Source organism: Penicillium oxalicum, chromosome V (genome assembly GCF_001723175.1).
Source record: "Penicillium oxalicum strain HP7-1 chromosome V, whole genome shotgun sequence".
Classification (NCBI taxonomy): Eukaryota; Fungi; Ascomycota; class Eurotiomycetes; order Eurotiales; family Aspergillaceae; genus Penicillium; species Penicillium oxalicum.
In genome coordinates this window covers 2,056,015-2,080,088 of record NC_064654.1, presented here as the reverse complement: position 1 = coordinate 2,080,088, position 24,074 = coordinate 2,056,015, and the positions used below count along the sequence as shown (strand labels likewise).

Sequence of the window (24,074 nt, the reverse complement as noted above, 5' to 3'; positions counted from 1 at the left end):
CCTTTCCTGTCAACGGAGAATCACCTCCTTCCCATTTGATAGGTAGGTCCAGCAGACCGCAAAAAGGGGCAGTTCCGCTGCACTTACATTCCGTCAACGGAAGCCGTCTCTTTACATGAATACAGTTCATAGAGCTCCACTAGTAAGACCATTGCCTAAGAGCCCAATAATTGGCAATGAACCGATTCCACTGATTCCATGGCGCACAAAAGTCTTAAAGTCACGCGTACGAAATATAATTACTTAGGGAGCGGCGTAGCACCAACTTGAACGGCGGCTGTCGCTAAATTTGGACCAGGTGAGGTAGGCAATAGTGCGTGATTATAGTTTAAACCACGGCGGAGGTTCCACACTCAAAGAGGATCCTACACCACGCTTCCAAGTACAGAGGCGTTGCTCTATAAGTGGGTTGCTTGTTCATCAATCATGTAAGCATTAGGTAGTAGAGAAATCTCTTGTGAGACAAGCTTTCTTAGTTCCCAATGAAAAGCGCCCAGGAGAAGACGCATGTAAGACCTAGATCAATCCAGGAAAAAAAGACCGTCATCAGGTCAGCGGAGGATTACCTTGACAAAGTCATTCGATGCGACGAATAATGGAAAGATCTGCTATTCTCTTCATGCCTTGACCGTCTGAAAGCCCATCAATTATCACCAAATGGAGACTCCGCATATCCGCTGGGAAAAGAGGACTTCTTCTCAACTGCGTGAGCGCCCATTCCTTACGACGGCTAACAACTCGTCAAGACAGTATTGTGGAACCCACAGATACATCAATAGCAGCGACGATACGACACTTGGATTAACCATTTGATGATTGTTCTCTGTCATTACCAAAAGCGATGCGGAACTGAACACTATTGTTGGCAAGGATAAAGAACGAATGGTACCTCGGTTTACATGCTTGGTTGATGAAGCTCCCAGTTCGAACGAGCCACCTGATAGTGCAGTGAAGGTGCAGTATAGACGGGGCCGATAGAACTCAATTTCGAGGTGCAGGGCACCCTGACCAGAACCTGAAAAATAGCCACAAAATTGTCATGCTCGATGATTGAATGCATCGAACCTAGCGCTTGGATGAGACGGAAATTGATGCGTCGTCGGCTACTGCGCATCATTGCGTGGGTGATCGACATCGTCTTGCCGTCTGGCGTATGAGAAGTTCGAGTCAAGGCTGTTGTCCGGTAAGCCAAGCCAAGGGGAACTCAAGGAGCTCCCGTATACAGCATGAGTGAAGGTTGAACCACTTCTGGGTCCAAATCAGGGGCTCAAAGGATCGGTGTGCGGCAGTTGACAGCCGAAGTTGGGTTGTCCCATGTAAGCATGTTGGCTAGGTTTCACTATGGGGATAGCCAGCGGTCAATGGGAGCAACAACCACCGTCCCACCAAAATGCATAGACGAGGGTGCCTGAATCGGCCACTCTGTGGAACGAGGCTAAGCAACGTGGAGGAATCGACTAGTGCACGATTCTGCCAGGAATCAATCCAAAACAAAGGGAAATCCTTAGACAACAAGAATCAGTGGCCTACGGTAGTTCCCGGTGTCAAAAGACCCCAGTTTACATTATTACCTGAGGGGCAACTGATCGGAAGAGAGAAAAAAACGTCCAGAAAATATGCCCTGCATTGTTAGACGGCTAGGTCCCTGGCTAGCGTCGAGCACGGGCTCTCGCAATTGGAACGGACGGCAAGCTTTTGCCTAGGATTTCATCTCAAGAAGCGAGAGGCTTTTTGCGAAGGAACTGGAAGTGGGCTGGGTTACACACGGGATCAAATTGACGTACCAGGTACCAAGTCGCCCTCGCACCCACTTTCCTTGCTGATATTGGCGAAAGCCCCGAGTTCATTAATTTGAGCCTCGATGAGCATGCAGATCTTGTTCATCGGCGTAGGCGAGGGTGATTGAATGTTGAAGTGGATGACGAACGCATGTCCCAAACATCGTAGGGCGACCGAGGATCACTCCCCAGGACTGGTTATTATTAGTAGCGAATCTGTCGATAAAATGGGTTCATGTGTGTGACCAGCATCTAACCAAGGGTGCTTTGACTGCTTTCTTTTGGGACCCCCGACGATCGCGGTACCCTGTACTGTACGATACAGAACCACCGCGAGGGATGACGGATGAACGGCGCGATGCACTCCCACAGTTCTAGGCTCTTGCCCCTTGCAACGTGATGGTCATTTACACCAGTTGTTTACAGCAACGGGTTGGTGTTGATGGTGGATCGTGGTGGGTGAAGTGCATGGACGGTTCAGGGGCAAAGGTGGAGACACTGGCGGGCCCATCGAGCCGGACATGAATGGCTCGGGCGCGGGGGGTTGTCGCCAGGAACGGGTAGTGGGTCACCTCGAGGGAGCGGTGGATTGGTGGAGGAGTCGAAATGTGACGCGGGCTGAAACTCGCTAATTGATCATGGTCCCTCTTCGTCTCGACGTGCACTCGGCGTAATCTGCTGGTGGATTTAAGAGTCTCACCTCTTCATTCATGAGGTCAGCTTTTGCGATGATACCGTACCTACACAAATGAGCGTCAAGAACTCAAGATGAAGCAAACTTCCCTAGTCAACAGATCCGAGAGTTAATAATGACTTTAAAGGTCACCGTCCTTGTTGTGGACATATGTTGCGGGTCATGGACACCTGGACAGTGCCCGACTGGAGTATGTACTCATTGAGGCAACATTACAGTAGTGTGTCCACTACGATATGTATGCATCCGTTGGTAGCAGACATAGCATCCTTTTCAACTGTTTGCTACATAAGTACCTAAGGATATGCTGTAGCAATTTGGCCTTGGTCTGGCCTGCGCTCATCGACCAGACGGCATCCACTGACTGGCGAGCCCTCCATGATTGAGCACATGAGGGAAGAAGACCTCAGTTACCCAAGAAAGCTACAATTCTTTGCTCTCAACATATCCCTGCTGAAGTCGCAGAGCATCATCCAGGCATTCTGTTGACCCTGCTGTGTAGACTAGTGTGCGTTGATAGATGCAGTCATGCAAAACAAGCAGCTGATTGAGGAGGTGTGCAGCCCTGCGCCACGTACCACAGAGGCATCGATCGTATCATGCGTTCATTACAGTAAGATGTAATGATACATGGCTTTACTGTACAAGCGGTGTCTCATACGGCCTCCTCACCTCATGTGACTCCGCTGACGTCCACAACCTCCACAGACTTTCATTGCAACTTTCTCGACACGGCACCAGTCATCTTGCACGTTCAGCATGATCGGTGACCTCGACGAGTAAGCTGTCGAGGCGCAGGATGCTAGTGACTCCCCAATCCACCACGGGCTCAGTCGGTACAGCGAGATGGCGCCCCCCCCACGCGCCCTGTGACACCAATCAAGAACCCGTAGTTCCTGTGGCTCTGTGGGTCAGGATCAATCAGGGCTGTGCGATTGATTCAACGGGAAATCAGGTACAGACAACAAGAGTTTAGGGGCGGCAAACCAATGCAGGTACCACAGTCCCATATTCTCGTATGCTTCGAGTACGAAAGACCAAAGTAAAAGTGGTTTTTGACCGCAAGATGGTAGGTACTTGATACTCTCCCCACCTCGAACGGGCCTTTGGGTGCGACCAGAGCGCTAGCTCGCGAAGATGGGGTCCGCTGGGCCAGCGTGCAGTAGCCCCTGTGCAAGTGGGAGGTTCCAGAACTCCCCATCTCGAGTCAGACTCGCATCACATCAACACACCCCCCCCCCTTTTTTTTTAAGGGGGCCCAGAGAGAGTAAGAGAGAGAGAGTGAGTGATTGGACCCGCCGATCAAGCAGCCTAATCTCCCTGTTCATACAAAGGGCCCCCGACTCCCCCCCGTGCTCTCTTCCTCTCTTTCTTTCTTCTCCAAGTCCATACTTCGTTGCCATCGCATCAGTCACTCTCTCGACTTCGGTCATCCACTCTTTACCAACTACTACACTCTTTGCCTCAAAAAGCCTTCGCTTTTTTAAATCGCCTTTTTCAAATCACCTGAACGGTTTTATCTTCCATTTCACCCACCAACATTCAAAATGCGTTTCACCGCTGTTACCGTTGCCCTCTTCGCCGGCCTGGCTGCCGCTCTCCCCAACGGCGCTGAGTCCACCGTCTACCAGACCGAGGAGGTGACCATCACCTCGTGCGCTCCTACCGTCACCAACTGCCCCGCTCGTGCCACTCAGACCGGCGTCGCTCCCGTGAGCTCCGCCGCTGAGACCACCGCCGTTGTTGTCCCCTCCGTCCCCGCTGGCGGTGCCCCTGCCTCCTCCGCTACCACCATGCCCGGCATGCCCAGCGGTGCTGATGCCGTCTCCGCTTCCTCCGCCACCAGCGCCGTCAGCGTGCCCGCCGGTCCTGCCGGTCCCGCCGGTCCCTCCGTCACTGTGGTCCCCGTTGTCTACACCACCTGCGCTGCTGTGACCTCCTGGTCCACCGTTGCTGTTCCCACCGGCCCCGCCGGCGCTGGCAGCAGCGTTGTTCCCCACATGCCCTCCAGCGTTGCCCCCGTCAAGTAAGTGTTCGCACTCGCGTCCCAGTCCCCTCGTCCTGCTCCCTCTAACCGAGCCTTCGTCACAGCACCCCCAAGCCCACCGCCCCTGCCGCCGCTACCACCACCGGTGCTCCCGTCTTCAACGGTGCCGGTGCTCTGTCTGGCTCCCTCGGCTTCGCTGGCGCCGCCGCCGTCGCTGCCTTCTTCCTTGCTTAAATGACTTGATCAGTCACTGGCTGATTGATGCAAGTCATATTCTCAAGGAGGATTGATCAGCATGGTGCAGCCTAAAGCAATGTGAACTGGCACTAGCTTTTGAAACGTTCTTGTGATATAACCCCTTCACTCGGGTCTGTTGTGACCTTACGACTTACTCGATCTTGTTATTTGATTCTCATTGGATATATTCATATCTCGATCTTCTTTCCCTATCGTTCTTCCTATCCGCGACATTATCTCGTGTTGTGCTACCGTTTCCAGTTGTTTAAGCGCTTACTGGTGATGAGCTCAGTGTAATTGTAAACTTTGCTCCTTTTTAAAAAAAACATTCTTGGTACCCTTGATAAGAACGGATCATTTCGTAGTCAATGAGCGCTAGTCTCGCAGAATTTTCGAAAGCATCAGAAGGACCAGTGCCTTTGGAACGAATGTTCATGTAAATAACCTATTGTAATTATATTGGGGGATCGGGTAGTCTGGAATTTTCCGGATTGGTGCTAGCCCTGGACTTGAAGATTTCATCTCCTTCGTTTTACCGAAGGGAACGCCTGTCACGAACTGTAAATCTCTCATCCCAATGTCAAGATATTAACCGCCAAGCAGTCAGCCTAGCGTTCCTTTCTCTTCCAGACCAATCTTGATGCATACTTGAATAGATGGATACCGTTCCTCCTCCTCCCCCCTTTTCCACTTCCACTTGAAGTTTTCACATCTTCAATCATGATCTAAGCCCCTTCTTGTGTGTGGTCCATTTTCCACCTCGCTTTGATCGTCCTGCGTCTCAAATGATTCAAATTGGCACCAAAGATCCGGTACTGTACTGTAGCTGTAGGAATATCGCTCAAGTTCGAGGCGTCTACTTCACCACGAGATACATGAAAGAAAGCCCTACAATGAGTTTTGATGCCCAACTAGGTAAGGCTTGCATTCAAGTGATGAAAACGTCCACCATCGACTGGTATGACGACACTTACGTTTGACACTGGCGTGGTACTTAACTCTCGCACGCCACGTGGACACCATCCCTTCCACTTCCACCAACATTCCTGGAAGCCATCGAGCTCCGGATCGAAATTGACTCCAAGTAATGCTTCGGCCCCATCCCTGCATTGGAAGCTTACCAAAAATAGACAATCCAAACCCCAGGATCGGGTCTGGCAGCACACCCATGACTGTCACCGCAAGGTCTGCCCAGAAACCAGGCGTGCATCAGCCTTCCGTGGCGGAAGATGGAAATCACAGGGCTGCTCCGAGGCTTGTGCTGCCAATGGTCGATTCGGCAGTAAGACGGGGGGGACTTTAATCAGAAACAGACTGGGGTTCTTGTCAAAGCGCACAGGCACGAGTCATCTCGGAATATCTTGGTTCTCCGAAGGCCCCATCTTTCCCTGAACTCCAACCGAATGGTCCGCACCGCGCTATAGGGTCATTAGCCTCAAAACTTGAAACTCGCGCGGTCAGTCCCTTGGTGCGCCTGTCAGACCAGCCACTGGAAAGGGCAACCCACGCGAAGCGCCCCTTTGCTAGCAAGAACCACAAGCCAACAGGTTTGGAGATCATCTTTGTGTCGTACCCAAGACGATTCACTAGTCAGATCCGGTTGTCCCTGCCCACTTATTGACTAGTTATTCGTCTTGGAGGTTCTCCGATATGCTAGTTCTAGCGCACAGCCTGCGCTTGACCTTTCAATCGGGCGAAGCGGTGACGAGCCTCGTAAAACCCGACACTCACCTACGAGGCGTCCTGTTCTCGTGGGCTGATTCGACCTGGCGACCCTTGGGGGAGGGGGAAAACCTCCCCCCCGGGAAGTTGGTTCTGGCCCCAGGAAAGCTTTGATGGTGGTTCAAGGCTCCAGCGCATCACCTGCCGCAATCCACGTAACCAGAAGACAAGGGACTTCAGACCTATAAGACCATGATTACTCTGCAGTCTGTAAGACCACTAGAACGTTTGATCTGCGTCTGTTTCCCCCAACTGATCCGTAATCTATCCGTCGTCACAAAGCTTTTTTTTCCATCAAGATCGTGCCGCCAGTTTCAGGTCACCTGGTAGGTGACTCGTGGGTGGTTGTCTTTTTGATTTGTTTTTTTTGAGCCCCCAACTTTTGTGCCCTCGCGGTCACTAAAGATCAGGATTTCCAGAAACAGATGATTCCAGCAAAAGACTCTAGCGATCAAGATCAATTTTCAAACTGCAAGCATCACGCTTCTTCACGCAAGACCGCCTCTGACGAGTGGGCTCCCACCTCCGGCTAATGACTGCACGCTGGCATCTGTGCCTCAACCTTCACGACGTTTCAAGCCGGCTTACGTATGGAAGTTCAACCCCCTGTAGCCCACACCAGCAATGCCTCCAGGCGCGCTTCCCGGGGGTCTCTTCCACAGAGCCCACCAGACTCCGGCTCCAACCCGTCAGCGCCAAGAGAGTGATTCGACCACGGCGGTCATCGACCTCTCTTCCCTCGAGGGTCCCCCTTTTGAGAATCTCAGAGCGAGAGGCTCCATGGATGGGGCAAATACTCGCCACTTGAACGCACCGCAGCCCACCGGGCAATATCCTGGTTATCACGCCCTTTATAACAAGCCATTGCCCCCAAGGCCCGCATCGGCCGAGCCGGCGAGCGCACGGCGACTATCGCCAGCACACGCCCATCCTCGTATGTGCGGGAACGAAGTCGAATCCTTACCGAGGAATACACATCTCCCATGCGCGTCCGCCCATCGAAACCGGCCAGGTGCGGTTGCTGCGATGCGTCCCCATCGCAACATCACTAGCCCCGATCTGGGTCCATCCGCACAGGTTGCGTCGCCTTTGACCACTCGACCTTCCCATGCGAGAGGGTTGGAAATGATGCGATCGCAAAGCACGCCGCTTGTCTGGCAGAACACAGAGCAGGTCCGGATGAACCGGGAGAGTTCATCCACGCGAAGCTCGTTGGCGCGGTTGACTCGACCGCCGCAACTGGAGATATACATGAGTGATTCCGAGGGAGACCACTCATCGACTTTCAACGAGGACGGTGAACATGATTTGATCTCTCCGCCGCCACCGTATGATAGTCATGATTTTGATCGGGATCGCTGGGATCAGGCCCGGTTTGGTGCGCGGGTGCCCTGGGATGCGGATGTGCGGTGGCAGCATGAGTCTCGACGATATTGAGAGAGTGCTCCTCAATTGTGATCTCATTATGTTTTTTTTGTCGTCTCAAGCGTATATGCTTTGATAGCGCTCAACCCGACGAAAGTTCAATGGCACACAAGACATTGAGTGGGCCATGACGAGACCAAGAGCCCAACGTGTGATTTTCGTGATTTGACGATACGTAACGGGTAGAGAACGCCCAGTCGTAGGCTGTTCTGGAACAGTGTCTCTCCCCCGATCGAGCCTCATCACTCAATACTTTGGCACTGTGAGTCCAGCGCCTCTGGTTTGGAAAGTTATGTCTTTGGGGGCGGGGCAAAGGGGGCTGGTTGTTCGTGGGGGCGAACATTCATGCATCCGAGAATCAAAGATCTTTCTCATGGAAGTCCGCCACGGTGTCATGAGTGACTGAGAGTACTACTACGCAGGGAGTCAGTAGACTCCGTACAGAGGACAAAGTACAGGGGGGAGATTTGTCTTCGACTGTCCGCAACCGGCTTTGTACTGCGCGTACCCACTTTGATTCCCCATAAACGATGATCCCGTCTGGGCGGCTCCTCAGACTCCCACATGGGTACTAGCAACTCCGTATCACCTATTGCAGTCGCGCGGATGTCGAGAAGAAATAGGACTCTCGGTACTATAGTTCCGTACATACTAGTAGGTCACTGCTGAGAGAGTACTGAGTCATGGGTACTGGAAGAGTAACTGACTCGTGACAAGTTCCGCAGTGAGTACCCGTTCCAGCACTTACCCTTATGCTTGGTGAATGGAGGTTCCTTGGCGCCCAGTCGAGTTTGTGCCACGCCTGTCGGAAGAGCCTCGAAGATCTCCACCACATCAGAGCTTCTTTTCCAATATCCTTCTCATCGGTGCATCACTCTCGAGCCCAAGATTCTCACCACTCCAAGGGACCGTCATCGCGCGTGCAACCCCTGCCACATGACCGGGTGGTGGCGCTAACCGCTGTCACTTACCTCCTCCGGTGCCGCTCCTGGAGACTCTCCAGTGGAGAGTATCACCCTATCCGGTCCTCGACGCTTTGATCTCTCATCGGCCAACATGGAAATCTATCAACATGAGCGTGCAAATCTTGTTCCTCATTCATGTTTGAATCTGAATCCATCCCTCTGAGGAAGCTGCATGCTCTTTGCATCTCCACAGTGGACTTCCTGACTCTCGACCGGTAGGATGTAGCTTGTATAGCCAAGTGTCTTTGGTGTCCGTGTGTGTTGCTGCAAAGTGCAGGATCCACTCCTCCACATCCATCTCTCTGACCTGTCGGATGCTACTCGTCGTGGTGTGGCTGCGAACACCTTGTCTTTCCCGACGCAACTCTGCACAGAACGAATCACCCGCGGAGGTCCTGCAAGATCAGCAGGACACCATCTCATGCGTGCCCGGATGGGAGTGATGGAGGGGTTCCATCGATAGGGTCAGCAAAGCCGTCTCGAATCTGTTCCCCGGCCATTGCATTTTGACGGGCAATCGTATCGGACAAAAAGCACGACTGCAGGGTCAGGTCCTATGGACATTCTGCCCTCCTTCTCCCCGCGCGCGCTCACACATCATTAACCGTCTGTCCAGCCTCTCCATTTCTTCAGCGTCGACGCTAGATCCTGTTTGCTTTTTTTTTTTCTTTTTTTTTCTCTCTCTTGTTCCATCTTTGACACTTCGCCCACCCAGAAGTCAAGACCCCGCGTCCGACTCTGGACCGGAGGGAGATAGGACTGTAGAAAGTGGGACGGCGCATATGGCCAAATCACTCGACATTGCCGACAGACTGGCCGGAGCACAACTCACTACGAGATCGCCTCGTTTATAGTGTCAACGTACTGCGCCAACGAGGCCACTGTCGGTGGTCAGATAGAAATCAATCCCATCTGGGCTACGTTCTTGTAGTCTTTTTTTTTTTTTTTTTTTTTTTTTTCAGTTTGCGTAGTAGTCAATCCCCCTTTTTTTTCTTCGTTGCAGCATGAGGGTTAAATAATGAGTGTTGACATTCAGCATCGTCGGAGCCATTGATTCGGGCAAGATCATTATATGTCACCCCTGGCGGCCACGGAGTCAGGGACTCGATGACCGATGAATTGGACCAAGATGAACTTGGCCGAACCAGTCACACCAGAAATGACTAGTTTGGGGATTTTTCCCTATTTCCTTTTTTCGTGTTCTTCCTCTTTCCAATGCCGTCGACGTTCCCCTCTCTTTCAATGAGCACGCTCTCATGGCCTTCTGACTCTCTCTCTCTCTCTCCTTCTTCCGCACCTCCTTGATCGCTGTATCTGTTGCTTCCTCCACCACCGTCTTGATCGATCCAGCTCCGTACCCGCACCCGCCGGAACCCCATTTTGAGGCGATTTTCCCAGATCAGAACCGTGGTTGAGCTCATCCCGATTCCCGCGTTTCTACCGCCTTCGTCGTCCTTCGATCCCCCTCCAGAACGAAAAAAAAAATCTCGGGGACCAGGGAATTTCCACTCATGGTCCAACTCGCCCACATCTTCAAAAAAGACAAGGACAAGCATCGGGAGAAAGAGAAACCAGTGCATCCAGACACTTTACCTCCTTATTCTCCCACCACTTCTTCCTCAACCGTCACCACTCCAACACGACCTCTTTCCACGGACGCCCGGACCGAGTCTCCCCTCTCCCCGCGACCATCCTTCTCCAAACCATCCACCAAAGCCAAGTCGCCCTCCAAATCCCCGTCCAAGTCGCCCAGCAAGAGTCGCTTTTCGCACAGTCGCTCCTCCTCCTCGGCGTCTCTCCCCACCGGCTCCGCCTTTAAGTTTTCCCGGTCCTCGCGAGACCAGGATCTTCATCCACTCAATCTCCCCCCGGACGAGCTACGTCGTCGACTCTCCGCCATGGCCGCTTCTCAAGATCACCAGCGCAGCTCCATGGACATTGATCCTCCGCAAGAGTCACAACCACAGCAGAATGGAACCAACGGCACCGAGGATCGGAGCCCGACGCCTCCGCCGCACACCTCCTCCGGCTCCACTGACGAGGCCGATTCATACAAGTTGGCGGGTAACAAATTCTTCAAGGATGGGAACTACCGGCGCGCCATTGAAGAGTACAACAAGGGTATGTATCCTGCTCCCCCCTCCCCCACGCCTCTGACGGACTGGGTCCCACAAAGGGACATCAAGTGGTCGTGTTCCTCTCCCTCTCTCCCTCCCTGTCGCAAACTGGGCACCCGGGCTGATGATCGCATTCGATTGTGTCGTGTGTAGCGATTGAAATCAACCCCAAGTCATCCGCATATCTGTCCAACCGTGCGGCGGCCTACATGTCTGCGAGAGAGTACTTGAGCGCATTGGAAGACATTGAACGCGCCCATGAACTCGATCCCTCCAACACAAAGATCGTGCACCGCATGGCCAAGATCCTGACCAATCTGGGCCGGCCCGCAGAGGCCTTGAACATTCTATCCCAAGCCCGACGCGACGGCGACTGACCGAGCCCCCGCCGAGAAGATGCAACGATTTGTTAAGCAAGCCGAAGAGACGCTGGCGGAGGATCGTGGCGGGTCCATGGCCATTTTCTGCTTGGACCAGGCGCGCCAAGGGTTGGGTCAAGGTGTGAAGGAGCCTCGTAAATGGACCCTTCTGAGCGCCGAAGCCCAGTTGAAGATGAACAATAGCAACTCCTTGGGCAAGGCCCAGGACCTGGCCATCAACCTGCTCCGTGAAAACAGCCAGGATCCGGATGCGCTGATGATCCGCGCCCGCGCCTTCTATGCCTCAGGTGAAACTGATCAGGCACTGAAGCTGCTGAAGATGTGTCTCGGGCTGGACCCGGACATGAAGCAGGCAATCAAGCTGTTGCGTATCGTGCAGAAGCTCAGCCGCACCAAAGAAGAGGGTAACGCTGCCTTCAAGGCAAAAGACTATCAGCGTGCAATTGATCTCTATGGCCAGGCTCTCGAGGTCGACCCCACCAACAAAGACATGAACGCCAAGATCCTGCAGAACCGGGCGCAAGCCTACATCAACCTCAAGGAGTACGACTCGGCCATTGCGGACTGCACCGAGGCCTTGCGTCTCGACCCGGGATACGTCAAGGCCATGAAGATGCGTGCCAAGGCTTACGGCGGTGCCGAGCGGTGGGAGGATGCGGTGCGCGAATACAAGAGCGTGGCGGAGAGCAACCCTGGTGAGAAGGGTATTCAAGAGGAGATCCGTCGCGCCGAGTTTGAGCTCAAGAAGAGCCAGCGCAAGGACTACTACAAGATTCTGGGGGTCAGCAAGGATGCATCCGACTCGGAGATCAAGAAGGCCTATCGCAAGATGGCCATTCAATACCACCCGGACAAGAACCCGGACAAGGAGCACGGCGATGAGAAGTTCAAGGAGATTGGCGAGGCTTACGAAACCTTGAGCGACCCTCAGTATGTCCCCAGATCCCCCCACATCTCTCCACTCTCAGACTCAAGATGACTTTTGCTGACCTCATTTCTTTCCCTTCTTTAGAAAGCGTGCCGCATACGACAACGGCGACGATCTTATCGACCCGGCTGATATGTTCGGCGGTGGCGGCTTCGGCGGCATGGGTGGTATGTGCGGTATGGGTGGAATGGGCGGCATGGGTGGAATGAACGGCACTCATATCAACATTGATCCCAACATTCTGTTCAACATGATGAACGGCGGAGGTGGTGGCTTCTCTTCTGCTGGTGGCAATCCATTTGGAGGTCAAGCCCGCGGCGGTGCAGGCGGGTTCCCCGGTGGATTCCCCTTCTAGATGAGTCCCACGACCACTCTCCAATTCCCACACGTTCCACCTGTCCAAATATCTCCACCCCAGCTTTTCCAAATGACAACCACCTCTGTCAATTGGAATCGCTTGGCCTCGTTGGAAAGATGCAACGGGTCCGACCTTCCAGCCACTTGTCGGTCCGCTTCCGAGCCTTTTGCACATCCACCCAAGAGGAAGGCCCAACCTGGGCCTTGAGATTCCTGTTGGAGGTAAATTGGGCCCGCCTGATAAATTTTGCGCCATGGTGTCGGTGCTGCTGTCGATCATCATCTCTGAGAGGCGTTCTTTGCTTGCGTTTTTTTCCCTTGTCTTGGTCCCCTCCCCCACGTCGTCTCAAGGCGTGCACCAGGACTGATTGATACACGTTCAGGTTCGATGCATACGATCCCATTGTTCCATTGTTGGAAAAAAGATGATTCCCACACGATTGATAGACCTTTATTCATTTACCCCAATCTTCTTTTTTTTTCTTTCTTCTTCTCCTTTGATGATTCTTAGCCCTTCTAACATGTTCTTTTTGAGATCTGCTTGTTCTTCCTATTATATCTTCAAATTTCTTTCTCTGTCCATTACCAAGGGCCATTTGGCCCAATTCCATGTCTAGGTAGAAATGGTGTGTTCCAGCCATATCAGGAACGGAACAGAGTTGATGGTGCAGGCTGGCATGAGGTATAAAGCTCATCTACCTGGTATCCAGTCGACAATTTGAAACCCTCTCATCTTTCAGTGATCACCCATGTAAAGTTGTTCGGGGGCTCTCCAAAAAATTACCGCCTATCTGCAGATCACCAGGTAAATAGAGGTAATTCAGCTATTAGCGACTGGAGATAAACAACCCAAGGTTACAAACTCTGGCTATATTCTAGTAGACTTTATCTTTTACCCCTGTACGGTACCCGATGAATATAAATGACACGGTACTAAGGCTCAAAAGTGAACAAGAGAAAGCTGAAGAGATTGGATCAACGGATCTCCAATAGAAGATTCATTGAAGTTTCCACTAACGCTATATACTATGTGTTTTGACCTGATCTCAACCCTCTGCAATAAACAAAGCAAAGTGGAAATCCATGAACAAACAAAAAAAATCATCGAGGGGGAATCTTCGGTGTATATAACAGAACGAGGACATAAGAATGTGACATGTGCGCAAAGGGGATGAAATGTACTATACTGAGGGAGAGGGGAGGGGAGGTGGGGGGGGGGAGAGAACATAGTCACGAGTACCAACAAGCAAAACTCCGGTGGTCGTGACTAACAAGGCGAAGTCTTCACGCCTGAGGAGTGAGGACACAACCAGGATATGAATGAGGTAGAAGTCACCAGGAAGGTGAGAGAGACCCTCTCTGGGGCCAAAGAAATGTGATATTGCATTTCCAGGTGACAGTTGACTGAGACTGCGCATCATCGTTGTGTTGTTGTTGTTTTTGTTGTCATCATGTTGATCATATGAGGCTGTCTCACCACTTAGACCCTCTGTTCTCGATACCATGAGCTTCTATCTTCATTGTCACAGCCAGGGCTGGCTTGGCCGATCTTGCTCTGTTTTGCTCTGCTCTGCAACTTGCGCAGAGTTGAAGAGACTCGTCTCAAATGCATCATTCTTGAGCGATCAAGCGAAGCCCAGGTTGCTGAGAATGGTCTTGCAGTCTGGAGCCGGCATGGCCGTGACTCCTAGAGCTCGAACAAGGGCTCCGCCGCGGAGACGTTGAAGACCAAGGGCCACTTTCCACGCCTCGGTGTCTTGAAGAACAAAGACGTATCTCTTGCCTTCCTGGTCACGCAGGCTGGCGCGTAGCACGTGAAGTCCACGGGAAACAGCCCCCGCGGCCGGGGCTGCCAGGCGACAGGTGTTCTTGCAGACTTTGAGGAGGTTGGTGGTGAATGCATCCGATTCTTCGTTGGTGGGCACTGAATGGGCAGTACGACGGAAAGAGAATGGGTTCGTTGAAGCGGGCTGCTTTGAGTTGGGAGGGGTTGCCATTTGAGGACACCACACCTCTGTCAGTTTCAACGTCCATGCTTTGACATCCCATTCACGTTGGCCAACTCCACGGAGGTCGTCGTCAACGAAGAGACCCTCCGTTGTGATGCGGAGTACGAGTCCGTCTGTCACCATGCCCTGACCGGAAACTAGCTGTGCCACTGGCGTCTTCATGAATGCATTAGTGAATTGGTAGACCCCAAGAATGACAATCTTGTCGGGATCCTTGGTGGAATAGGAGCCCCGATGCGACGGAGGAGGTGTTGTCCGTGCTGTAGATTGAGAAGGTGCGTAAGAAGACTCGGAGTAAGCAGACGAGTTGGAGGCCTGTCCATACGGTCGTCGTGGGCGATCGTAGGGCCGAAAGGAATAGGCGTCGTCGTCCAGGGTTGTCTTCGCTGTTGGAAACGGCGGTTTCTTTGGCGACGGGGTGCGAGGTGCACTTTGTGCACTTTTCGTGCTTCCAGCCGTGGCCACTGGCGGTGTTTCCTTTTTGCTCTCCTGGGCTTTCTTCTCCGCGTATCGCTTCGCCGCCGCTTCCTTGAGCGCCGCAAATTTGGCCATGGCTTCCTTTTGCGCCGCAGCCTTTTCTGCAGCGGCCTTCTCGGCGGCCTCTTTGGCAGCTTTCTCCTTGGCCTCTTCCTCGCGTTTGGCAGCTTCGGCTTCACGTCGCGCCTTTTCCGCTTTGGCTTCAGCCTCAAGGCGCTCGGCCTGTGCCTTGGCCTCTGCAGCCGCTTTCTCAGCCTTTGCACGGGCTTCGGCCAGCTCGCGTGCCGCACGCTCACGAGCCTCCTTAGCTTCTTTCTCAGCCCTCTCGCGTGTCTCTCTGGCCTCTTTCTCCGCCTTCTCACGGGCCAGCTTGGTCTCTCTCTCGGCCTTTTCGCGTGCTTCCTTTTCTGCTTTCTCTCTGGCTGCTGCCATCTCGCGCTCGAGCTGTTCGCGACGTTCTTTCAGCTCCTTCTCCATTGCTTCTCGTTCTTTCTTTCTTTCCCTCTCTTTTGCTTCTGCCTCCCTCTTCCGCTTGAATTCCTCCATCTTGCGGCGTAGCTCCTCCTTACGTCTGGTCTCGTCGCGGGCCTTCTCCCACTCCGCTCCATTGGGGCCATGGTTGGCTGGTTCGGGTTGAGGAGGCGGCTTAGGAGGCGGTGCCGCCTCCGGCTCGGGGGGGCTTTCAGTGTGCTGGTGACCAGCGTACTGGTGGCCATGGTTTGACCTGCCACCAAAGTTTCCACCCTGTTGTCTTTGTTGGTGGCTTGACCCAGCGTGTCCATCACGCTGTTGATGCTGCCTGGAACCATCACCATGCCCCGAGTCTGACGATCGACCCTGGGATGAACCTTGGCCATGAGAGCCTCTGAAGGAATCGAAACCACCGCCAGGGGGTCTCTTCCCTTCAGGGCCTCCTTTGAAGTACCCCAATTGCGACATTCCAAAGGCCCAGCCAGCGACCGCGATCACGAGCGCAACCACGACCACACCTTTGTTGCTCTGACTGGACACTGTCGCCACCCACCAAGTCTTAAGTGTCGGCGCCACAGTTGACCAGACGTATACCACCGCAAGCGTGCTGGCAACGCCCGCAATGAAGCTGTTTCGGTTGCATTGCAGCGAGGGGAGATAAAGAAAACCTGAGCCGGCAGAGTGAGGTGGGACGATGAAGATGTCGTAATTTCCCGGGGGCATGTCGGACGCCTTGCGATATTCGCCCTCAGTAGTGTGAGGGTTCTCGCCATGCGGCGGTGGTGGGGGCGGCGGCCCATCCATCCCTGTATAATAGTCGTCTGTTCCTTGTCGGACGGTTGCTGGAATGCGATCGGTCGGATGACTAGTCTCACTGGAGTCGAGCGCAACTCTGCTCCCTTTTCGGTCCTCGATCTCCCGATCTATCTATATTTCCAGACTAGGTTCAAGCACCGTGTCGCCCTATAACTCCGCTGGTCGCATGCGATGCAATTGCGAGACAGATGAGGCGAGAACTAGAGCCGCAATCCCGATCTGAGAAGAAACAATCAACTTGAGCTTTCTAAATCAATTGGATCAACTTGTGAACGGGTGTCGGTGACAAGGTCATGGTCAAGACTGAGAGCGATCTGCACTGAGGCGCCAGGCCACTCAGTGCTCGAGAGGCCTAGAGAAAGGCTTTACAGAAGCCTTCTTGGGGAAGAGAGTTACTGTCCAAGCGAACCAGCTATTCCCAGAATCAAGCGACCACGGGCTCCACCGATTGCGCTGAGGTAGTGGAGGAGGAAGAAATGGAAAGTGGTCAACCTGGGGTCGAGTGGGTTGCTGAGGAGAAAATGGGAGCCGCTAAGAGCCGAGCGGCTTCATGCAGTGAAGACGTGGCCATCACACATACGTGCCGTAGACATGGACCCAACGGAAGAGGGAGAAGCTGACAATCGATACGCATGATATAGATTTGGAACAAAGTCTTCCAACGAGAGGCTACGACAGCGCTTGAGGGGCCAGAGAAACATGGGTCGAAGTCACTCCTTCTCGGAAATTTGTGGCACACACTGAGCCACGTCTCGAGAAATATGTGCCAAAAGTGAGTGCCCATGGTCTATGCTTAAACTCGAACCACATTCTACAAAGTGGGGGACATGGGAACTTGATGCACACCATTTTTTTTTGAATTTGGTTCAAGACTTCTCATCAGAAGCCTCCAGTGTGAAAGACGCTTTCCAGAGTACACACAATCACGACAAAGGGCTCCTGGTGTACTCAGCGTAAGTACACTCAAAGCTTTGCGGATTCCACGTATTTGTTGTGGTTTTGCCAATAAGGGGAAAGCGCCGCTTACGTCGTGGAGACGGCCTGACAGTCCAGTTCTCCGCCTCAGGCAGGAAGTAATCTCATGCACTAGCGTGGCGGTCCACAAGGAGACCTGGCCATTTGGCAAGTCAGGACACCTTGCGTATCAGACTTTGGCGCAGAGATATGCAGTATTGTCTCATGATGCGAACCTCTGAACTTCAGTTCCACGAGGCAGCAAGAGGGGACCATTGCTTGCATCGATTGGCTATCGGTTACTGTACAGCAGGAGCTGTCTGGACACAGCGGCATGGCTGCCCTCCCGCGAATTGTGACCTGAGATGATCCCCGGGAAACGGTGAAGGCCACGACACAGAGTCGACCGCGATGATCGGGTCTTGTAGTGCAACTGATGGCAAGGAATCGAAAGGCAAGCAAAGTCCACCAGGCCAACATTGCGGTCAAGCGGTTGGGGAAGATCGGTACGACGGGGTGGGTCCGTAGTCATCCTGGAGCCGTCAACAAGCACAAGCAGCGAGTCATGGTTTGGCTATATTTCCCACGAGTGTATGGGATGTCCGAGGTTAGGACGTGTGATCCCAGAGATAGTGAGTCAACGATAGCGATTCCGCGACACAGCGTCACCTTGATGGTCAATCGTTGCAGAAGAGAGAGGCTGTGAGGCGCAATCTAAGTGATGCGGTCTCATGATCGGAGCAAGTGATGCGGAAGATCGAGATGCTAATCTATGGGTCGAGCATCAGCGGGAGTGTTGATTTTGCTGCGGTGACCGGTATCTACATGACGGAGGGTCGTAAATCTGTTTGGTCAAATTATCTGCCCGTTGACCAGGAAAGACCGGGCGTTGGTGAACAATCGCCTTAATCTCCATTATATATGCATACATCATGGATTTGGATTAGCAGGGCGGCAGGCCAGAGGATGGACACCTCCACGTTGGGAACGTGACCCGCCATCCATGATTGGATCATTGGTTGCATGGTTGTGTCCATCGTGATCTTCCGTCGCTCGTTCCGCCCCGTGCGACGACCACAAGGAATTGTTCGCATCTTCGACCTGTCTGGGGAGCTCACAGCGTGCCTCAATTCCTGTTTGCTCCAGTCCCGTGTGGTAGTCAGGAACCGCCCCCTGAGATCCTCGAGTCTCCCTCCGCTCTCCCTTTGCTCTCCTCCCCGCTTACCCAGAACCCACCCCCCCTCATCCGCTTGGCCCTGTTCCTACGTATTGATTCTCTGTCGTGCGCCAAGTCTCTCTCCTATGCCGCGTCGTTGACACATCCCAGACTCGACGTTCCTACCCTCCTTCCCCTCCTGAGCTTTCTCTTCTCCGACCGTTCCATCCTCACCCATCCTCCGTCCGCCCCCGGCCAGGGCTGAGCTTATCCCCGTCATGGCTGCCTATCAATCCTCTCCTCCCGTCCAGCAGGGCCATGCTGCAGTCCCGCGTCAGTTCCCCGCGTTCAACCCGGTCGCCGCGGCGAACGCACCGGCGGGCACTTTTCTTCCGGGGACCAAGGTCCAAGTGGGCGGTCATCGCGTGGTGGTCGAGAAATATCTATCGGAGGGTGGCTTCGCTCATGTCTACGTGGTGCGGCTACCTCAGCCGGTCAACGGTACCGACAATGCTGTCCTCAAACGTGTGGCCGTCCCCGACAAGGCCGCGCTGGCCAGCATGCGCACCGAGGTGGAGACCATGAAGAAGCTCAAGGGTCATAAACACATTGTTCGATATATCGACTCGCATGCCTCCCAATTACAAGGGGGCGGATATGAGGTCTTCTTGCTCATGGAGTACTGCGCGGGCGGCGGTCTAATTGACTTCATGAACACCCGGTTGCAGAACCGATTGACCGAGCCCGAGATCGTCAAGATTTTCTCGGACGTTGCGGAGGGAGTCGCCTGTATGCATTATCTCAAACCGCCCTTGTTGCACCGAGATCTCAAGGTAGAGAATGTCCTCATCTCGCGCGCCTCGGGTTCGACCATCTACAAGCTATGCGACTTTGGATCTGCGGCGGCTCCTCGCCCAGCCGCAACCTCGGCAGCCGAGGGTCGTCTGATCGAAGATGATGTTCAACGCCACACGACCATCCAGTACCGAAGTCCCGAGATGATTGACGTGTATCGCAAGCAACCTATTGACGAGAAAAGTGATATCTGGGCGCTCGGTGTCTTCCTGTACAAACTCTGTTACTACACGACTCCTTTCGAAGAAGTGGGACAGATGGCCATTCTTAACGCTAGTTACAAGTTCCCTGCATACCCACAGTTTTCAGATCGGCTGAAGATGCTAATTGGTAAGTCTTTGCGCCGTCCCCGGAGATTTGAAAGAATAGGCCCGAGATTTGAGAATGAGGATTGCTAACTGGAATTTCACGGATAGCAACGATGCTTATGGAAAACCCCCAGAAACGACCAAACATTTACGAAGTGGTGAAGGAGATCTGCGACATGCAGGGGAAAAAGGTGCCTATTCGCGATGTGAGTCTCGCTCCGTCATTGAAATGAGGAATCGGCTGTTGAGACATACTTATTGATGTTTTGTCGTCAAGATCTACTCGCAGCGAACCATCTCTGAAGCGCGCCGTAACCAAGAATTACCTTCGCCCCCGGTGGAAGCACCTGCCGTCGGCGCAACTTTCTCGCCCCCCATACAGGAGACTCAGATTATTCCGGATATCGCGCCCATGCGAAGAGGCCGACCCGGAAAGGCCCAAACCTCGGCCCACAGCTCTGCGAAACCAAGTCCGTCGCCCTTTCGCGGCGGATCGAAATCTTCGTCGCATGATCCTTTTGCGGCCCTGGATGGCAATGCGAGGGCGAATGCGGATGAGTTATCGAATCGATTCCCAACGCTTGATCAATTTGATATCCTCCATGAGAAGGGGGACACGTTCGCCTTTGAGCCAAGCGCGCAGGAAACCAAGTCTGAGGACGAGGACCTTTCACAGAGATTAACAAATGCGCTAGCTGACGACGCTTTTGGCCGACGCCAGTCCCCGGAACGACAGGCTCCTGCTGTGAACCGCAGATCGCAGGTCTCGCCCGCCCGATCACAAACGCCTCAAGAGGTAGCTACTCGGCAACAAGCGCCTCTGTATCAGCCCACGCCTCAGCGGCCCCAGATGGTCTCCACGGGTACGATGACATCGCCATCGCAAACACCTCGTCTGTCAGAGTCAAACCCTTCCAGTCGGCCAATCTACCGTTTCCCAGCTCCCGAAAATGAGCGTCGTCCATCTAGTCAAGCGCGACCTGGAGAAGAAGTCAAACGCACGGGACCTAAAGCACCGTCGCCTCCTTCAGTCAATATAAGACCAAACGCTAGCCCTCGCCTATCCTCTGATCAATTGTCCAATCAAACCCATTCTGCTCGACCTTCCCTGGAGGGGGTTCGACGACCATCGGGTCTGGAGCACACTGAGCCCGTCAACCGGTCCAAGTCTGCAATCGCAAAGGCGCGACCGGTCTCTGTGCAAGCTCCATCACGCTATGACTACTCACGCGAACCCGAACATTCGCGTTCTTCTTTGGATCTTTCGCACATGCAATACGAAGGCGGCGCCCCATTACGTTCGGTCCGCACCGAAATCGACCGGGATCTCGAACCTGTCAGTATCACTTCGGACATGGACTACCTTCGGGCCAAGGAGGAAGAAGAGAGCATGCGTAAGCGAGAGAAGCGCAGCAGCAGCGGTGCAAAACATGCCAAGCGAGGGAGTCTTCCATCCTTGTCTCTCTCTGGAAGCAAGACCCTACTTGCTGGCCGTTTCGGCGAGGCCTTCCGGCGCTTCGAGAGCACGAATGGAGAAAGAACCTCCTCGCCAACTGCTGAAGATTATTCACAACAGCAGAAGGGTCTTGGAAATGACACATCCCCCCTGGGATCACCTCCCAACGAAGCAGCCGCCTTCGATGAAACCGATCCTCTCGAAGACATGGACCGGGAAGATGTCTCTCCAGAGATGCGGCGTGAGCTGGAGCGTCGACGACTCTCGCAGGAGGAAAAGCGGGTGGCCAACGCAGCTGCGGAATACCGGCGGCGCGTTGCCGAGGGCGGCGACGGAGGCGTTCAGCATCGGTCTCGGGCAATCCTGAATCGGGTGCAAAATTTCATTGGAGAGTCCAACAAGCCACAGGTGGCGCCCAAGACTGCCACGGGTTACGGCAAATATACCGATTCCAGCGCTTTGCAGGCAAAGCAAGTTGATCGTGACGGCCCGGTTGCATCTTCAGGACAGGGACCCATCTCTCGTAATCCCGGCCCGATATATGGGGCTCGTGAAGGACCCACTGCTCCCGTAAGATCCTCCCTAGCCGGGATGAATCGACCACTGGAAACCTCATCTCCCAGGCCTGCATCGCGCCCAGCAGCTCCGCCGAAACCAAAGAACCTACGGGTGGGTGGACCGGAAACCTCGCGACCTGGCACCAGCCCAGCTCCTGGCTCCGCCGGCGTGAACAGTCCTACGAGCCCGGGAGGGGAGGACTGGGAGGCGAATTTCAGTCGGCGGTTTCCCAGCCTGTCCGGACTCGAGATGGAAACCGAGATTGAGGTGCCGCATTTCTCCAAGCTCAGAACTCGAGAGGTTTAGCGAGGAAGGCATTTTTCACTATCGGTGTGACTGGGAGGCTATCTCATTCTCCAGTGTCGCGTATTGAGCGTAATTTTCTTCAGCTTTGACCCTATCTGATGATTAGGGGGTTCTTCTTTTCTCCCTCGAGGAGCTTGTATGATGGTTTTCTTGATGCATATAGAGAGCAAAAGACATACGATTCTACTTTGTGGAATGACATCCATGGTTGACACTCCCACTCTGTATTTCCTACGCGTGGATCTCAAGTTGGCTGGTAGTGACTGAAAAGCGGACACGGACCGGTGTCTCTTGGGGTTGAGAGACATTGTCCTTCCAGGACCATCGTGTGTGATCTAGAGCCATCTTCGACCATGACGATCACGCCTCTCTATTTCTCTCATCTGGATACCTCGCCCTGGGTGTCTCAAGAACCCATCAACGTATTGATGAGTGCCCCGTGACTTGCTGAAATACACCATCCAAGTGCTCCCAGATCTTCCGATCCGTCTGATTCTCCCTCAAATGGCAGAGAACTTCCTGCACCGAGGCATTTCCGCTCTCACACGTCTCGTCGACTGTGTACACGCCCGCTCCCACCTGACCGTCACTCGCAACGGCGACTTCTGTTCTCTCCTGCCCCCCCTCTTTACCCGACATCGCAGTATGTCGTTCCTTTGACGGAAATCGAGGCGCCGTCGCCAAGAAAACATGCCTCTACCCCGTCTCATCCAGCGGAATCCAATGTCTAGACACGAACATGTTTGTGATCGTGGTGATCGATCTCACAATCACCCCGGTGACGCCCCTAATGGACTGGTCGAGCGAGGTTCGAACGAAGCCGGGATAACTGTGCACAAAACTCACATCCGGGGCAGACTGGGCGAATCGCTCCAAGGTGAGTGTCATCATGGAGCAAAGATGCCCCCGTGCTTGCCAAATCTTGACTTTCTTCCCAGGGATGTCCTTGGGGTTCACGGGACCTTCTTTGGTGCCAGCCAAGACAACGACGACGCGCGGGTTGGACGAGCGTTGAAGCAAGGGAAGAAGATTGGCGATGAAGCGCATTTTGGAGTAATAGCCAAGGGCCATGATCAGAGGGAGTTTCTCTGTGGTCTCTATTCAATTCATCCCGATGCCCGCCCCAAACTCGTCAGTTTTGGTCTATCCAAGATCTGGCGTCCATTGAGGAAAAAGCCCTTTTGACCCTACCTGACGCAAAGTCCAACGTGCCCTGGCTCTGAAATAGGATATCAATCTTGGTCTCCTTGGCTTGAATGGACAGGCAGATTCGATCAACATTGCTGAGTAGGCTTGCATCCGCTTTGACGAACTCATATTGGCCGTCGGGATTGATCTCCTTGAGCTGGCGCAGCACCTCGTCCGCAGCGGACTGTGAGCGGCCAATGAAGTACAATCGTGGTCTTGTGGCATACTTGGCGAGTGCTAAGAGTGCTGCCTTTCCGATTCCGTTGGTTGCGCCGACAAAGACCCCCACGGGACCGTACGGAAAGAGCGTCTTGAGGGCGGATGCGTTGGATGACTGAATTGTAGAGAGGGCGACCATCTTGGGCAAGGAAAAGGAGTGTGGGCCTTGGATCGGTGGATCGACCTTAAGCTTTGCCAAGATGAAACAAGGAGAAAGAATGAGTATGAACAACGAAGGTAGCCAAGTCGAGAATACACACTGGCCGAGGAAGTAGTACTACTACGTACTATGAGGTGCCCCGACTCTACAGGAAGAGATGGGGTTTTATCGAGAGATATCATTCCCTCGTTTCTTGATCTAGTTCCCATCTCGGATGAGTGTTATCCTTTCCCTTGCGTCATGGACTCACAAGCCCGTGGCACTGTACCTGTTTCCACCTCCATCGGCGGGTTTGTTGTCGCTGCCGCCGCTCAGTCCGTCGGGAGGCGCATGGACACGCCTGAGCATGCTTGGGTACGCCCCCCAAGTCCGGGTTCTCTCCAATTCTCGTGCTGCGTGAACAAGACGGGGCGTGCTTCTTACCGGGAGAAATCGCTCGAATTATTGATCCCGAGCTCCGGTCCGGGCGGACGTTCGTGTCTGACTTGCTCCATTGGTATTTCAGGGATACCTTGTCCGGCGTCTTGAATCGGCTTTGATGTTGGCCCGAC

The 24,074-nt window shown here is 53.7% G+C and overlaps 6 protein-coding genes across 6 annotated transcripts; 4 read left to right on the top strand and 2 right to left on the bottom strand.

Annotated features, from left to right (window-relative positions):
* Positions 1–4,019: 4,019 nt before the first annotated feature.
* On the top strand, positions 4,020–4,693 carry POX_e06757 (uncharacterized protein; the record flags this gene model as incomplete). The annotated part of the gene is made up of 2 exons (XM_050115573.1): positions 4,020–4,498; positions 4,564–4,693. 2 exons carry the CDS (start codon positions 4,020–4,022, stop codon positions 4,691–4,693), a joined length of 609 nt encoding a protein of 202 aa, XP_049968033.1.
* Positions 4,694–7,042: 2,349 nt separating this feature from the next.
* Positions 7,043–7,855, top strand: POX_e06756 (uncharacterized protein; the record flags this gene model as incomplete). The annotated part of the gene is made up of 1 exon (XM_050115572.1): positions 7,043–7,855. One exon carries the CDS (start codon positions 7,043–7,045, stop codon positions 7,853–7,855), a length of 813 nt encoding a protein of 270 aa, XP_049968032.1.
* A 2,464-nt stretch (positions 7,856–10,319) lies between these two features.
* POX_e06755 (uncharacterized protein) lies at positions 10,320–12,588 on the top strand (the record flags this gene model as incomplete). The annotated part of the gene is made up of 4 exons (XM_050115571.1): positions 10,320–10,929; positions 11,079–11,212; positions 11,283–12,235; positions 12,318–12,588. The coding sequence occupies 4 exons, from the start codon at positions 10,320–10,322 to the stop codon at positions 12,586–12,588; spliced, it is 1,968 nt and encodes a 655-aa protein (XP_049968031.1).
* Positions 12,589–14,215: 1,627 nt separating this feature from the next.
* On the bottom strand, positions 14,216–16,351 carry POX_e06754 (uncharacterized protein; the record flags this gene model as incomplete). The annotated part of the gene is made up of 1 exon (XM_050115570.1): positions 14,216–16,351. The coding sequence occupies one exon, from the start codon at positions 16,349–16,351 to the stop codon at positions 14,216–14,218; it is 2,136 nt and encodes a 711-aa protein (XP_049968030.1).
* Positions 16,352–18,751: 2,400 nt separating this feature from the next.
* Positions 18,752–21,956, top strand: POX_e06753 (Actin-regulating kinase PRK1; the record flags this gene model as incomplete). The annotated part of the gene is made up of 3 exons (XM_050115569.1): positions 18,752–19,658; positions 19,745–19,842; positions 19,914–21,956. The coding sequence occupies 3 exons, from the start codon at positions 18,752–18,754 to the stop codon at positions 21,954–21,956; spliced, it is 3,048 nt and encodes a 1,015-aa protein (XP_049968029.1).
* A 696-nt stretch (positions 21,957–22,652) lies between these two features.
* Positions 22,653–23,502, bottom strand: POX_e06752 (Oxidoreductase andH; the record flags this gene model as incomplete). The annotated part of the gene is made up of 2 exons (XM_050115568.1): positions 22,653–23,053; positions 23,148–23,502. 2 exons carry the CDS (start codon positions 23,500–23,502, stop codon positions 22,653–22,655), a joined length of 756 nt encoding a protein of 251 aa, XP_049968028.1.
* Positions 23,503–24,074: the final 572 nt, after the last annotated feature.